General features: G+C 41.9%; 1 protein-coding gene across 2 annotated transcripts in view; it reads left to right on the plus strand.

The window, feature by feature from the left end:
* celf2 (cugbp, Elav-like family member 2) overlaps positions 1–14,836 on the plus strand; it is a 29,577-nt gene extending 14,741 nt beyond the window's left edge. The window contains exons 4-13 of one of the 2 annotated variants that reach the window (XM_071529386.1): positions 731–779; positions 1,370–1,504; positions 2,488–2,567; positions 3,804–3,965; positions 5,584–5,647; positions 7,111–7,242; positions 7,929–8,060; positions 8,816–8,989; positions 9,216–9,359; positions 9,959–14,836. In XM_071529386.1, coding sequence (XP_071385487.1) covers positions 731–779; positions 1,370–1,504; positions 2,488–2,567; positions 3,804–3,965; positions 5,584–5,647; positions 7,111–7,242; positions 7,929–8,060; positions 8,816–8,989; positions 9,216–9,359; positions 9,959–10,086 — 1,200 coding nt within the window. In that variant the 3' untranslated portion in view covers positions 10,087–14,836. The remainder of the gene's footprint in view (positions 1–730; positions 780–1,369; positions 1,505–2,487; positions 2,568–3,803; positions 3,966–5,583; positions 5,648–7,110; positions 7,243–7,928; positions 8,061–8,815; positions 8,990–9,215; positions 9,360–9,958) is intronic. The other variant, XM_071529387.1, reaches the window with a different exon arrangement.
* The last annotated feature ends 350 nt before the right edge of the window (positions 14,837–15,186 follow it).

The following is a 15,186-nucleotide window of genomic DNA, read 5'->3' on the forward strand; positions in this document are numbered from 1 at the left end:
TTCTCCTCCTCTTTCTTTCATATTGCATAGCAGGTGATATGATAGAAATGCATCCGCTCATAGTACTGCAAGTCGCCTCGGACAAAAGCGTCCACCAAATGGTATGTTATGTTGTACGTTAATATGATAGATCCAAAGGCAGGTGTTCTGCATCCACTTCCACATATAATCAACACATTTCGAGAAAGTGCCAGGGGAAATAAGCTTCAGGTTGAGAGATGTCAGGCAGATAGAGATGAGATTTTTTTTTTTGGTCGTAGCTTAGATTTGCCACGCCTTATTCTGTCTGTATGAGGCATGTATTATCTCACACTCCCTTATTAAAGCACACTGTACATTTAAAAGCAATATGGAAGTGGCTTGTGTGTCAACGATTTCTGTAAAATGGATCCTATGAAGATGAGGGATGTTGACAGGAGGAATCGATATGTTCAATCACAAGTCTACACTACACCGAGAAGTGAAATTGGATTCTGGAGAATTTGATCCCCACCATCAACTCGTAGACACTTCTTCCCTCCTGAAGCTGGCTGTAGTGAGGGATGATAGTCTGAGAGGGAGAGAACAAGGCAAGAGGCAGAGAGAGGGAGATACTTGATGATGAGGGAAGAGGTTTAAGATACGAGACCCTCATGATGAGAGATAAAGCACCCGCGTTGTTGGTGGTGGTGTCTGGGTTAGCCAGCATTGACAGGTGCGATGTTAACCGTTTCTCTACCCTGTCTTTCAGATGCATCATCCTATCCAGATGAAACCCGCCGACAGTGAGAAAACAAACGGTGAGTGGCATCATTGTAGATGCGGTGTGACACCAGCCAAAGTGTGTGTCAACATGTGGCGGAGGGAGGATGCACAGCTGATGTCTGCCATGGAAAATTCTCAGGCGTGTGCGATTTTCCCAAGATCAATGGGGTGAGGGAGGGTTGAAGGGGGGGAAAACTGGATTGTGTCTCTATTTAACGCCAAGATGAAGGCCTGAGCTGGACTTAGCTCGGGGAATGTGCAGCAATACACAATTTCTATATGGTGTCAGGGGTTAGGAGGATTAAGGGCTTTAAAAGGCACCAAGGGGAGCAGAGTAGAGCAGGTACAGAGGATCTGGTGGAGAGCGTAAATGGATGATAGAGTAGTCATCTGTCTAGAGAGCTAGAGACTGAGGGAAACAAATGAAGCTGCAAGTTGGAGAGATTTGTAGAACAGGCTGGCACCTTGAGTGAGAGCCAGAAAATGTGCCAGCATGACAAGGGGAGAGATTGAACAAGAAAAAGAGAGGTGGAAGATTTAGTGCCTGATGCAATCGGCTCCTTCATAGCTCTATAATTGTTTGGCTTTCACTTAATTCCTCTTCTATTTTCATCCTATTTTCCAGCGGTGGAAGACAGAAAACTCTTCATCGGAATGGTTTCAAAGAAATACGGGGAGAATGAGGTCAGAATGATGTTCTCGTCTTTCGGACAGATCGAGGAGTGCCGAATTCTCCGGGGACCAGATGGCCTTAGCAGAGGTGGGTGTGCTCTCAACATGGCCACAGTAGTCCTAGCCTCACAACCACCACCTTCGGCGTAGCCCAATACACATTCTCATAAAGTATTTATTCGGACCTGCCTACTTTCCCTTTATTTCAACCCCCAACCCCCACCCACCCACCCACGACCCATTCAAGTGCTATTCACCTCCGATGGCGCCCACTTCCCATTCCACCCCCATAGTCTATCCTCCCGTCACAGTGACACTCACCTCCACATCTCGGTGTGAAGGGCCACTGCACTTGCCGTCCGGAACAATGGGCCGTCGCCTTGGCAACCGCTGGCTGCTGGTGTTCGTGGGCTCAGCTGGCAGGCAGCTCAGCTCGGCTCAGCTCAGCTCCTCCTTTACCGCCTCCTCCATCACACTCCACAAAGGCTGGAATTAGCCTGCCGCCGCATCTCCTACCTAGCTTATCTGTGCCGCATAAGACCCCAAAGATAGCAGGCGGCACAAGGCTCGTGTGCTGATGTACACGATAAAACCCGTAACGGAGATGAACTATCGAAGCAGACCTGAGCAATGAGTTTCTGCTCTCTCTAGTAAATGTATGTGTTGTAATTGCGATTTGAAACGGACCTCACTCCCTACAGTGTTTGTGTAATTACAAATCTATGTATTTTAGTCCACCCAAAGCCTTTCAGTGTGTATTTATGTGTGCGTTATATGTCTACATAATCACGTTGACTGTTTCACCATGACACCACACACATACAAGCCTCTCTGGGTGGTGATTTAATCCGTCGATCACTGTGCTCATGTGACGTGTTACTGTTCTCCTTGTTGTGTTCTTTCTCCATGTGCTAACCAGTGAGGGTGGTTCTGTGTGCTTGGGAGTTGCCATTCTCTGTACAATGTGTTTTTTTGGGGTTCATAACGAGTTGTCCAAACCTTTTGTCTTGTTTTGTTTCTTCTTGTCCCTCCCTCCCTCCTCTCCCCTCTCCTATTGTTCCCCCCCTACAGGCTGTGCGTTTGTCACATTTGCTACCAGGGCAATGGCACAGAATGCAATCAAAACCATGCATCACTCTCAGACTATGGAGGTACTGTACCCCTTAGCACCTATTTCTCATTCCCCCCTCCCCCCTCATACATTCTGCTGCCCCCTTGTGTTGGAAAGATGGAGAACCTTGCCAAGCAGAAGGCATCCATTCATCATAGAGCATGAGTCATTTCCAAAGCCACTATTGCTAATTACAAAATTACATTGTCGTCTGCAAAATAATTGAATAAAACTTGAAGCATTGCCTCTCACATAGCAGCTGAATCCAGAGCTAACAGGACATGACGAGAATTGCTTTCATCTCTTATTTTAGACAGAACTAAATGCATCTCATTTATTGATTCAGATAATACACCACTGAGCCTAGCTGTCTCAGCCTCCCATAATAAATCCATATTTTGGACCACAGGGAAAAGAGACCACTCCATTGAATATAGGTTAACAAAGAATTAGCCTAGACTGGAGCAATTGCCCTATTTGATTTCTTCAAAAACTGGGTCCATGTCCTCGTGTATCCAGTGGAGTCTTTGAGGAAGTGGAGCAGCAGTAATTTGACAGCTAGCAGGTCAGAAGCTCCCCAGTGAAGCATCCGACCAAGTCTAATTAGGAGCCCAACCAAACATAACACTCATCTTCCCAGATTAAAAGCAGGCCCCAGCGGTGGTGCCACCTATTTCCCCCATATCATTACCTCCCCAATTCCCAGCTGCCATGGGAGGTGCTGCTGGTGCAGAAGCCATTTTCCCTGTCCAGCCTGGTCCCTGTCTGCCTCTCAACTCACAAAACACTTGACACCGCATGTCTGTGCGTCCGTGCGTCCGTCTGAACAATATGTGGCTGTCTGTTTGCGAGATTGTGTGCTATGCGGTTTTCTTTCAAATGTCTGTTTCTTGTTCATGTCTGCTGACATATCCTTGTTTGAATGTCTGTTTTAAGTCTTGTCTCCATCTCCTGTCTGCCTGTGTGTGGACTCTATTCAGGTCCTCCAAGAGCTAAAAAGATTCACTGTCTGCAGCATTGTCCCGTGCTCCTTTTGGAATGTGGCCTGGCTTAGTTATGCATGGCAATTGTCCTCTGTGTGTTAGCTTTGATATGAATGCAACAGACATTAAAAAACACTGTCTTGAGGCATAGACGATTTCTCCCTTTTTAAAAAAAAAAAAAAAAAAGAATCCCCTGCAATGACTGCGCCCTAGCATTGCTAATGAAAGTATGGATCTATTTGCGTGTGTGCTACTGAACAGGTCTAACCTCTCTTCCTTCCTCACTGCTCCAGGGCTGTTCCTCCCCCATGGTGGTGAAGTTTGCCGACACACAGAGAGATAAGGAGCAGCGGCGCCTGCAACAGCAGCTAGCTCAGCAAATTCAGCAGCTCAACAGCGCCTCCACCTGGGGCAACCTGGCCGGCCTGGGGGCTCTCACACCACAGTACCTGGCTGTAAGTGTTAGCCACATACTCGACCCCGTTGGGCTGCATAATTACTCATGTATAATCATATGTCGCAATTTTAGTTTCCCCAATTAATAATTATTGAGTTTGACTATATGTGAACGTTAAATCTAATGTCATTTAGAACGGCCTCTGTATTCACAATGGCTCATATTCTGAGCTGAGATAAGCGTGCAGGGGATTTATCCACAAAATTGTGCAAGTCAGCATTCAGACTTCACCCTTGTCTGTGCACCGAAGCTCTCGCTTGGCACCTCTCGAGCAGCTACGCGTGTGAGGCGGAGTTTTCCTAAGAAGAGGTGCAGCGATGGTTCTTTTCTATTACGCCATGTCTTCTCTGGAGAAAAGGTGGCTGAAGTACAGCGGCCACTATGCGTTTTTGATTAGGCTTGCATTCAATAACCACTATAAAGACAACAGCTTCTTTTTATTTAGCTTAATTGTATTCAGTATCACCTTTTTAGACCATAAACCGTTTTCCAATCATAACACTTGATATTGAAATAAAATGAAATAAAAACATAGATTAGCCTATTATAGGCCTAATGAACAAACATGCATATATAATATGCTAATAAATAAAAGGCTGTCATATAATTGGAAATATGGCACTGCTTTTAGGCCTATTTGATCTACACTACGTTTCTCTTTAGGCTTATAGATTTTCCAATTTCTCGAAATTAAAGGCAAGTGCTTCTCTCAGAGGGAATGTGACTGGCCTGCTGAGAGCGCCAATCTGCAAAAATGTACTCATATCAGAAGCCTGGCAACCCAGTAGGCAAGTGCGAGAGAGGGGTAAATATTCACGTTCCCAGGTGGCACGAGTCAGAATACGAGTATCTTGGCTCATGTAGTTTTTGTCTTGGCTGAGGGACGTAGGTGTATGCCTTGCATGCGCCAAGTCTGAATCGGAGCCAGTGAGCCAACTGCAACCAATCACAGTTATCGAGTGTGCAGCACAAGGTGTACTTGTGTTTACATGTGCCATTCCACATGATTCAAGCATGCATGGACGTTGCTCTGAACAGTTGAGCTAAACGTGTTGCTGGCGAGAGAAATTCATAGCCTTGCATTTCAAGTAGTGAATTGCAAAAACTGATAAGATGGTAGTTTCATCAATCCAAATGTCACTTAAGGATGAACAAATCCTGACAGTAGAGGCAACTCCCACCACTGAGTGCGAACAAAAAATAGTTTTAGTGTCTAAAAACGAATAATCATTTGTCATTTGGAAATATTTTGATTACAAAGCAGATGGCGTCAAACAAGCAGAGATTCTATATAAACTTTGCCTCAAAGTTGTTGCTGCACCTCAAAGTATTTATGACTTTCTATCTTTTCAGTCCCCTCACCACAAAAATAAACGGCACAAATTAGATGACTGCATGAAAGCCAAGATTGGTGCAGCAGTCTGTAATAGGAACACTAAACAATGAGTCGGCGTAATTTTGTTCCCAAATTCATTGAGACCAATAATTGTGATTATAATATTAGGCAAAATAATCAAGATTATCAATTTACCCGTCAGTGTGCGGCCCTTAACACCACAAGTCCCTTTTCCTCTTTGATTCTGAAGTCAACATTTCTCTCCTTCTCTCCTCAACAGTTGCTCCAGCAGGCTACATCTACCAGTAACCAGGGCAGTTTCAGTGGTATTCAGAGGCTAGGAGGTGAGTTGATCCTTCCAGTCGTCAAGACAGCTGTCCTCATATCATCATCCACAAATGAACGAACTGACACTTTTCATGTCAACAACCTTGTGACTCAGTCCTCTACGCCCACATAGTTTTACTACTGCCAAATCACATTTCTCTTTAATGAGATCATCGGCACATTAATCAATGCTGCTATTCTAGGCCTTCGCAGGCTGCTAAGGACAAACACGCAGCACATCAACATGACTATATCAAATTACCGAATTAATGAGGCAGAAGAGGATTTTAACTTGTGGAAAAAATGTGGTATGACTTAAAGCAAGAAACTGCAGTCTCCAGGCTGCATTATAATGACAGAGTTTGTGGGGCTGTCACATTTCTTATGTTAAAAATAATTTTGTGTCTTTGGGAAGAAGTCTTACATGATTGGATCTGATGTCTTATTTCTTGTCTCCCTCAATAATATGGCCTTAGACCAGGCGTGATCTTTTGATTTGATCTCGTACAATGTGCGGTCATTTTTTATACCAAGTACCACAAAAGTATCACTTAACAAAGATATTTAGAATGTTAGAAGGTAAGTAAAGCGGGTAATGTAATAACAATAATAAAACCATAGGAGACCACACAGAATGAGCTAGTGAAAGTGCAGTGGTAACTGCACAGCCAGTCCTGTTTACCAAGCATGCATTGCTCAGAGAAATATTTGCATAGTTTTGCTCTCAAATCAGAAGTACTTGTTAGGGAAGCAGACCATTTTCTACAATACAGCCAAGTGTTTATTCAAAATTGTTGTTTGAGGTTGTACCACAGTGATCCTTTCATAACTTGACTTGTAAGCTGCATTGCAGTTTGCTGTGTTAACTACACACTCTGCTTGCGTCGTATCAGTGATGGTGAATTAAGGTGTAAGTACACCTGTGAAAAATGTTAAGTGAATTACACTTGAGTTGACATGTAACTGGAGTTTTGAATAAGTTGAAACTCATTTATTCTGCTAATCGTTTTGTTCAAACCTTTGGGACAAAGTGACAGCTAATGCCCATACCACCAACAAACCAGTGTGAAGCTACTATGGACATTCTGCTTGGATTCGTTAGTATAGTCAGTTCAAAGAAGCTATCCCCAGCTGAGCTCTAAAAAAATCCTTGAAGTTAACTTTCCAATTGAGGATGTATCGGATGGTAACTTGACCAGCAAGAGCGAATGGGAAGTCCCAAGATTAATTGTGAGAATGATGCATCACATCCTAAAAGCATAATGCAGGGTAGGTAGAAATAGCTGAGAAAATGTACACGTGTCTTAATTGATGGCACAGTCCATCTCAAACTGTAAAGGTTTGTTATCTGTTCTTGCGTTCTTGAGAAGTTTGTTCTCTCCAAGACAACTTAGGAAAAACGTTCTCTGCAAGGACACAGGTATGAACTTGGAATTCTTGGATGTGATAATCAGCTCTAGTGTTTTTCCATTCCCTCCAGGTGTGAATCCCCTGCAGCTGCAGAACCTGGCCACGTTAGCTGCTGCTGCGGCTGCAGCCCAGAGCACTGGCAGCCCGTCCTCCACCAACCCCCTGTCTGCAAACGGAGCCCTGGGAGCTCTGGCTAGTCCAGGTAATTTAGCGTTGACATGACAAGTTATGCAGTTTGGCATAATGCGTACCGTGAGCATGTACATATTTAGCCTCCAGTGTGAATCAAATCCCTAGCCCTGCATCATGGTTATTTTAATTTATTTACTTTATTTGTTTATGGATTTTTTTTTTTTTTTTTCTCCTTGCTGAGTTTTTTTTTTTCTCATTTGATTTCTGTTGCACAATTCACCCATGTCTTGGTCATGTCTTTGGGGAATGTTATATGTGTGTGCAAATAAACTAAACCTAAGTGCTCCACCGATTGAGCTATACAGAACCACATTTAGCAACTATTATTGTACCTACCAATAGCTCTGCAACCCTCCTCCATCCACTATTTGCCTAACGGCCCTTGGCCATCCCTCATTTATTTTATGGGAGTTAATCACCCTCATAAAATTTTTTTATGAGAGCCCCCATTCCCCTTTAATCTGTGTAAATATACATTGGCTCCATCTGTCTGAGTTTAGCATATTGCTGCTACGGTAATGACCTCTCCTCATTAAGGGACAGATTTTTAACTACACCCTGACTGCTGTGTCACCCTCTCATAACCATAACAATTTGCGGCAAGGATGCCAAACATTTAGAGTGATATGGAGTGTTGTGAACATGAGAGAGTCACCCCTGTGGTAACCTGCTTGTCCTTTTTACTGTGCTCCCCAGCAGCTGGTACAACAGTGGGTTCCAGTGCGGGTGCTGCGATGAACACACTGGCATCTCTGGGCACCCTGCAGGGTCTCACTGGGACCTCTGTGGGCCTCAACAACCTTAACGCTCTCACCGGCAGCGTCACTGGTAAAGAAGCTCCTCCTGAATAGCTGGCTAATGGCTAAAAAATAGATTTCACCTAGATATTGTTTTGTTTACACCAACTTCAATTATGGGTCTTTTATTCTGTGTACAGAATGTTTAGCTTGACAATACCTATCATTGAAATAGACTATATAAATAGAAATAGACACATTTTAAATACTTTGTACCGGAGGTGTGACCAAGTCAACTTTGCTCGAGTCCCAAGTCAGTCTCAAGTCTTGAGGCTCAAGTCTCAAGTCTAAATGTAGAACACCAAGTTAAGTCGGAAACAAATCAAGAGTCCAGTATCAATTTAATATCTTTAAGAAAACAAAAAATTCCATACATTTAAATGCAATATCATTTTAATAGTATAAAAGCTTGGTGCATCATATGTTTGACATATATTTTATTTCTACAATCGGTTTCAACTTCAATAAATTCAATCATTCCATACAAAATCAGAAAACAGAAATTAAATTCCGTTGTCTGGTAGAACAAATCTCATAACTTACTATCCAAGTTACTTACACAAACGCAATATCTTTTGTCAAAACTTTAGAAGCCTTTTCAAGTCATCAAAGTCAAATCCCAAGTCACCAGAACCCAAGTCAAGTCTCAAGCAATTAAAATTGTGACTAGAGTCCAAGTCATGTGACTCAAGTCCCCACCTCTATTTGGTGCAGATCTTTTATAACATGCAGAAAATGGTTATGGGTTACGAGTGTGTAGCAAATATATTTATTTGTGTTTTTCAGGTATGGGGGCCATGAATGGAGGCCTGGGAGCCTCTATGGCCAACGGGTCGGCCAGCTCCATGGACGCCCTGACCCAGGCCTACTCAGGGATGCAGCAGTACACAGCCTCCGCCCTGCCCTCCCTCTACGGACAGTCTCTCCTGCAGCAGAGCGCTGCTGGCAGCCAGAAGGAAGGTGAGTCGACCTTCGACACACTGATACACCCTGGACTTGTATTTTGAAATATATGATGTTTGTTCTGTCTTGGTTTCAGTCTTTAATATAATTTGATGAACCTATTTTGTCAAGTTTTCTAAATAAACTTGCAGATTTGCACTGTCCAGCGCAAAAGAATACATTTTCTGTTCCACTACATTTGTGTCTCAAACTTGTTTCCCGTCTTTTCTCCTTACTGGTGTAGGGCCAGAGGGGGCCAACCTGTTCATCTACCACCTCCCCCAGGAGTTTGGGGACCAGGACATCCTGCAGATGTTCATGCCTTTTGGAAATGTGGTATCTGCCAAAGTCTTCATCGACAAACAGACCAATCTGAGCAAGTGCTTTGGTATGTGCACCTCTATCTCGTAGACAACAGGAGCTGACCATCTGAATTATTGTAATAATAATAACAAACTGTATTCATATAGCAGTTAACTGAAGGGAGAGTTTACAAAGTGCTTTTACAATAAGGCATAAAAACAATAATAGTAAAATAGGAAATGAAGAAATTGGGAAACATTGGCATCATTGGTCTCTGAATGCCTCTTGATAGTGATTTTATTGATTGATTGTTATGTTCCACCACCATGATACATGGTATGCGGGACATTATGTCGTCATGGTGGCGTCTGTGTGTGTGTGTGTGTGTCTGTGTGTAGACACATTCTTGTGAACACAAGAACTGACACAGTACATGATACAAGCACGTTGACATAGAAATATGTGCTATAATAATGCATTAATTAGCTTAATTAATGACATAATTAGCGTAAACGGTTATGTTCAATATATAATGTAATCATGGCGAGACATTGGGCAGCTCAAGTGCCTTTTTGTTTTGAGTTTAGCAGAATGTAACACAGAAATGCTACAACTGTAAATAGTTAGCACTACATTAGCACTACGTTATTATATAACTCCTCCCCTCTCCCTCTTGTTCTCCAGGGTTTGTCAGCTATGACAATCCGGTGTCAGCGCAAGCCGCCATCCAGGCCATGAACGGTTTCCAGATTGGCATGAAGAGGCTGAAGGTTCAGCTGAAGCGCTCCAAGAACGACAGCAAACCCTACTGATCCTAGCCCCGGGGCCTCCCCCCCCTCCCCAGCTCTCATGCTAGCACTGCTAGGGTAAGTTCACCCTCCAGCCAAGGTCACCACAGCAGAGACTCACTGGGGCGGGGGGAGAGGGGGGGCTTGTCTTCACCCACGCCCACCACTGGAGGGAGACTCATCCTATCCCTAAAAATGGTTGCAATGTTCTTTCCATATTTTACTGTATCCCATTCCTGCGGTTTCATCATGTAATTTGAATCGTATAAAATGTTTTAATTTATATGATTATTTATGACTATCACTGGAGTCAGTGTTTGCTGGAGGTATTTTGTGTCATTTGTATTGAGAGGAGAGCATCAGGTGTATTTTCTGTACCATTTCATTGCCTTCAGGTCAAGCTAGACAGGTTGACTAAGGATCAGTTGTTGTCTAAAAAGGGCTGAAGCCAGTCCAAGTAAACCCCGAGCCCAGAGCTTCAGCCTTTGTTTGGGTCTTTACATGTAGTCTGTCGCGTTCATCTGTTTGTCACCTCTAATATGTGAGAATCTTTTGCACTCTACCTTTCTCTCTCTCTCTCTCTCTCTTTCTCTCTCTCTCTCTCTCTCTCTCTCTCTCTCTCTCTCTCTCTCTCTCTCTCTCTCTCTCTCTCTCTCTCTCTCTCTCTCTCTCTCTCTCTCTGTGTCTCGCTCACTCTCACTCTCACTCTCCCTCCCTCTCACTATCTAAGCCATGTTAAGCTAGGCTACCTCTCTCTTTCTCTATTAACAACCTCTTCCAGTCATTCCATCCATCCTCCAAGTCTCCCAAAAGGGACTGGCTCTAGATGGATCTCTTTGGGTGCCAAGTATACTGTTTGTGCATGTCGGAGTCTCTACCATACATCTGGTGGTGTCACTTCCTTAAATCTTTGTATTGTTTTGTGTGTCCGGGGGGGCGGGGAAATGTACCCCACTGTCCTTATGTGGTGATCGGCATTGTTTTTGTTGGTTGTGCCTCATGGCTAAAAGGTTCTTGTGCTGTGGCCCTAACTTTCTCTCTCCTCTTTCTCTTTTCTCTCTCCCTCTCTTCCTTTCATGTTTTTCTTCCTTTTTAGAACAAATCTCCATGCCTGTTTGCTCATCATTAGCCTAGCATGTCTTCATGGTGTTGAAAGCCAAGCCAAACTCCTGGCCTCATCATCCCACCATTGTCTGTGATGTCTCTCTAAGCTCGCCTGACCAATACCTGGCCACCCACTGACCCTTGACCTTAGCTCAACCTGATTTCTGCATGTATATTCCTTTTTTTGTTTTTTCTGTATAAAAATGTGACAGGTGGGAGAGAGGTCAAGCAAATCAATGTGAAAACTTACCTACGCTCAATTCATTTAAGAGACTTTTTTTTTTTTTTGCAAATGTTTTAAAGCCTGTGGGATTTCTTTTTTTTTATTTTTAATTTTGCTTGTTTTTTATGTTGCTTTCTTTTTACCTCTCTCAGTAAAGTTCACTTGAAAGTTGAATACAGGGATTGGCACACAGCTGTGCTATTTGGTGCCATTAGCAATATGTTGGCTTCTAAAAAAAAAAAAATGCTATAGACCACTTTCCAACACTTTTGAAAGTCTGATCAGTAAAACCCCTCAGTGCTCTGTAATGGTTTCTACATTTTGCGGGCAGTGTAAAGATTTTCACCGAGGCTGTTTAAAAAAAATATATCTTTTTTTTTTCATTTACGAAAATATTCAGTGTATTTACCTTTTTTCTTTTTTTTTCTTTTCGAAATATTGACGGCACAATAAAAGGTACATTTGCTCTGTTTAGAGAAATGACTACCTACATGAGTCAACTTTTTTAGAACTGATTCACAAATAGACAATCTGTGGTTTAAATGCACACTTAGATTACCTATATTTTATACCATTGAATCTATAGAAGTTTAACTAACAGAAACCCAGGCAAACTTTGGGTTTTTTGTAGATTATGTTGTAATGTCATCTATGTCGGGGGGTCTTCAGTGTATTACGTTTTTAAAGAGGACTAAAATCAGTTTGCTCGATCAGCACAGCCTTTTAAGGGTCATTTCTAGTGAAGTAAACGCATACTTAAGTCAAAGATTCCTCTCTGCATTAATTGTAATTTCAACTTCTGGGAAAAAAGTACTTTCTTTTCAAGTATCATTTATAGGGTCACATCTTGAGTATATAGGCTCATTCTTTTTCCTGCATTTAAAAAAAAGAAGTTAAATTTAGTGTTAAATTTCTACGGTACGTCTTGTTGCATTTTGGTGAATTTCTTGTTAATAATTTGATTAATTAATTGATGTTTCACTTTGGTTTAGTACGGATGCCTCATATTGAAAGATAATTATTTACAATGTCTGTTAATAACATAGATGCCAGACAATGTTTTTTTTTTGTTGTTAAGTGCCCATGTGTCAAACTCACAGACAGTGTTTTAAATTCACACAATATTGTTTCCTGTGATAGTACCCAGTTTTCTTTACACAGCAACTTGCACACACACACACACACACACACACACAGACATGCACCACCAGACACAAAACACATTTTTTTTTGTGATCGCAAATGTGGGAGCCCCTGAAGAAGAGATCACTTGGACACAACACACACAACCTGTGGGTCTCTGCACATTTTACAGACACACATACTCGCATACATTTTGTTTGCTGATTTAAATTGTTCTTTTTAAGTGACTTCCGATAATCACGTTTCAGTCATACACCCAGCACAGCACATTAACCCTACTAAATCCACCACAGCAGTGTTGGTTTACAAATACATTCCATTTTTTCAGCACAAGGTTTACACTATGTTTTTTATTGGGGGCGGGGTAGGGGGGGGGGGGGATTTTATGTCTGTTGTACTGCAAGTTGAGACAACCCTGGTAATTACAACTGCACCGCATCACCCCCAAAGAAGGGTTCCCAAAAACTGCGTACCTGATGGCGCTAAAGAGTTGTCAACTCAGGGTTTTTTGTGTGTGTGTTACTAGATCACACAAGAGATTAAGACACAAAATGCACAATTGTTAACCATCTGACACGTTTCGGTTTGGATTTTTTTCTTTCTCCAATTTAACGTTAAAAAATTCCAAAAAATGGTACCAAATTTGACATAGTAACTTGAGAAAGTGTTGTAGTTTTTGTTAGGAGAAGTTAAGCACAATTATGGGAAATATTCACTTTTGCGGAATGTTGTGTGTGTGATATATATCCCAAATTATCAAGGTACCACTAATTTCACTTTTTAATATGGGCATGTGCTTTTTGCAGTGTGTTTTTTCTATCCAAATGCAATACAATATTCAAAGTGCCATATACGTCTAGAAACTGCCTACACATCCTATTAGGCCTTGGTTAGAGATTGCTGCAGTTCGCCTTTTTGTCTATTTATGCCAGTGTCATGAAAGCTCTGTCACCTGCTCATGTTTTCCCCCCACTCTCTGTGTGTTGAGTTATTGGTAAATGTGTATTGTGATGTACTGGATTTGAACAAATTGGTAAAGATTTATGTAGATAAACAATAAAACTTCCCTAAACAGTTGAAGGATAAACCTCTTTGTTAGTGAGTGTAAAACAGATGTACTGTAACACTTTGCGATACAAAACCACAATGTGTAGAACAACTGGTGATGGTCAGATGTGAGAGGAAAGCTGTTGAATTTGAATAAATGAGTATCAACCAAAATCTCAAGTACAAAGACAACTTGGGTGCCGTGTTAATCAGACCATTCACCTTAAAATGATAGATTTGTTACGTCTGTCAACACTGAACCGATTGCAGCCCTATCGCTATATACAGTGTATGGTGAAGTGTTACTTTTGAATGAATAAAAGCACAATGTACAGTACACACCGGTCCGATTAGCAACTTGACTCACTTCAGGGGCTTCCATCACAAATCCCATTCAACTGTAGGATCTTAACAATCACTTTCTTCTATTCTTTCATATTCTGAAGTGCTATTTTTGACAGTGTGGTAGCTTTGCATCTCTAGATATTGTCTTGGTCCAAAAAAAAAAAAAAAATCTTATCCTGTGTTATTTTCTTGTCTGATAATCGATAGGACTTTGTTCATGTTCCACCAATAATTTGATAGATGTTTGTGTTGTCTTGATGAAAGCCAAAGTGGGTGCATCTTGATGTGATCTGTATACATACAGTAGTTTTTCTGTTTTATCAACTTTTTGAACTGGGTGGGATTTGAAAAAAACAAAATGACATAAACAGGCTTTCCAATTTCTACAACTGGTTGTTCATATGTATTTTGTACCAGTGAAGCTTTTTATATTGGAAATTAAAGAAAAAAAAATCTATATTGGAAAAAAATTGTCTGGCCTCTCAATGTGGCCTCGCCTTGACTAGGTCTTGAGTTTGGCCTCTTGGTGGTGTCAAGCAATTTTTTGGTCACTAGTTTTTGTCTCTAAAAGATGCCTGATTTGATTTATTTGGATCTCTACATGTTCCTCACTTCGTTATTCAATTTCATTTCGGGGGGGTTGGGATCCTCTAAATCGTGGTAAGTTTCATGTTAGTATTTGTGCTGTCCACATAGTTTAATGGTCATCAGGATTTAGACAACTTGTGTGGATAATTGTCTTAGTTGAGCAGTTAACTATCTGTTGTTGAGTTTCAGCCTTGCTTTTACCTGTGTAGAGTTTTCTGTTTTCCCATAGCGGAGTGTGTAGCCGAGAGACTCGGTCTTCTTTTTGGTCAATGTTTGTTCATGTGTGGTGTGTTTCTTTGCCTCTGTCTCCAAATTAAACCATTTCCCCTAATATTGATTGTGTCTTTGTGTGTTGTGTAGTCCTGGTGCCTGTCCAGTGTTGTAAAGACATTTACAAACCACCACCCCCCCTTCCCCAGTGTGTCATGTCTCGCTAACTTGTTTCTCTCCATTGTGCTTCTCTTTGCTTATTATTTTCAAGCGACAACAGACACGGGGAGGCAGTAGGTATATTGATGGTCTAATATACACTACAAGCACCCGTGTCTGGTAGGGAGTGAGGCGGGGCGCTTATTATGGGGTCCCATAGGGTGTATTGTATGTTGAGTGATCCAAAAGCCGTTCCACAGGTAAAGTAGGCCTCTTGTATGTCTGCGAAGCTACATCATAGGAGG

Source organism: Centroberyx affinis, unplaced genomic scaffold (assembly GCF_046629955.1).
Source record: "Centroberyx affinis isolate AG114_WGS23_722 - 3 ecotype Tasmania unplaced genomic scaffold, CSIRO-AGI_Caff_v1 ptg001782l_1, whole genome shotgun sequence".
Taxonomy (NCBI): domain Eukaryota; kingdom Metazoa; phylum Chordata; class Actinopteri; order Beryciformes; family Berycidae; genus Centroberyx; species Centroberyx affinis.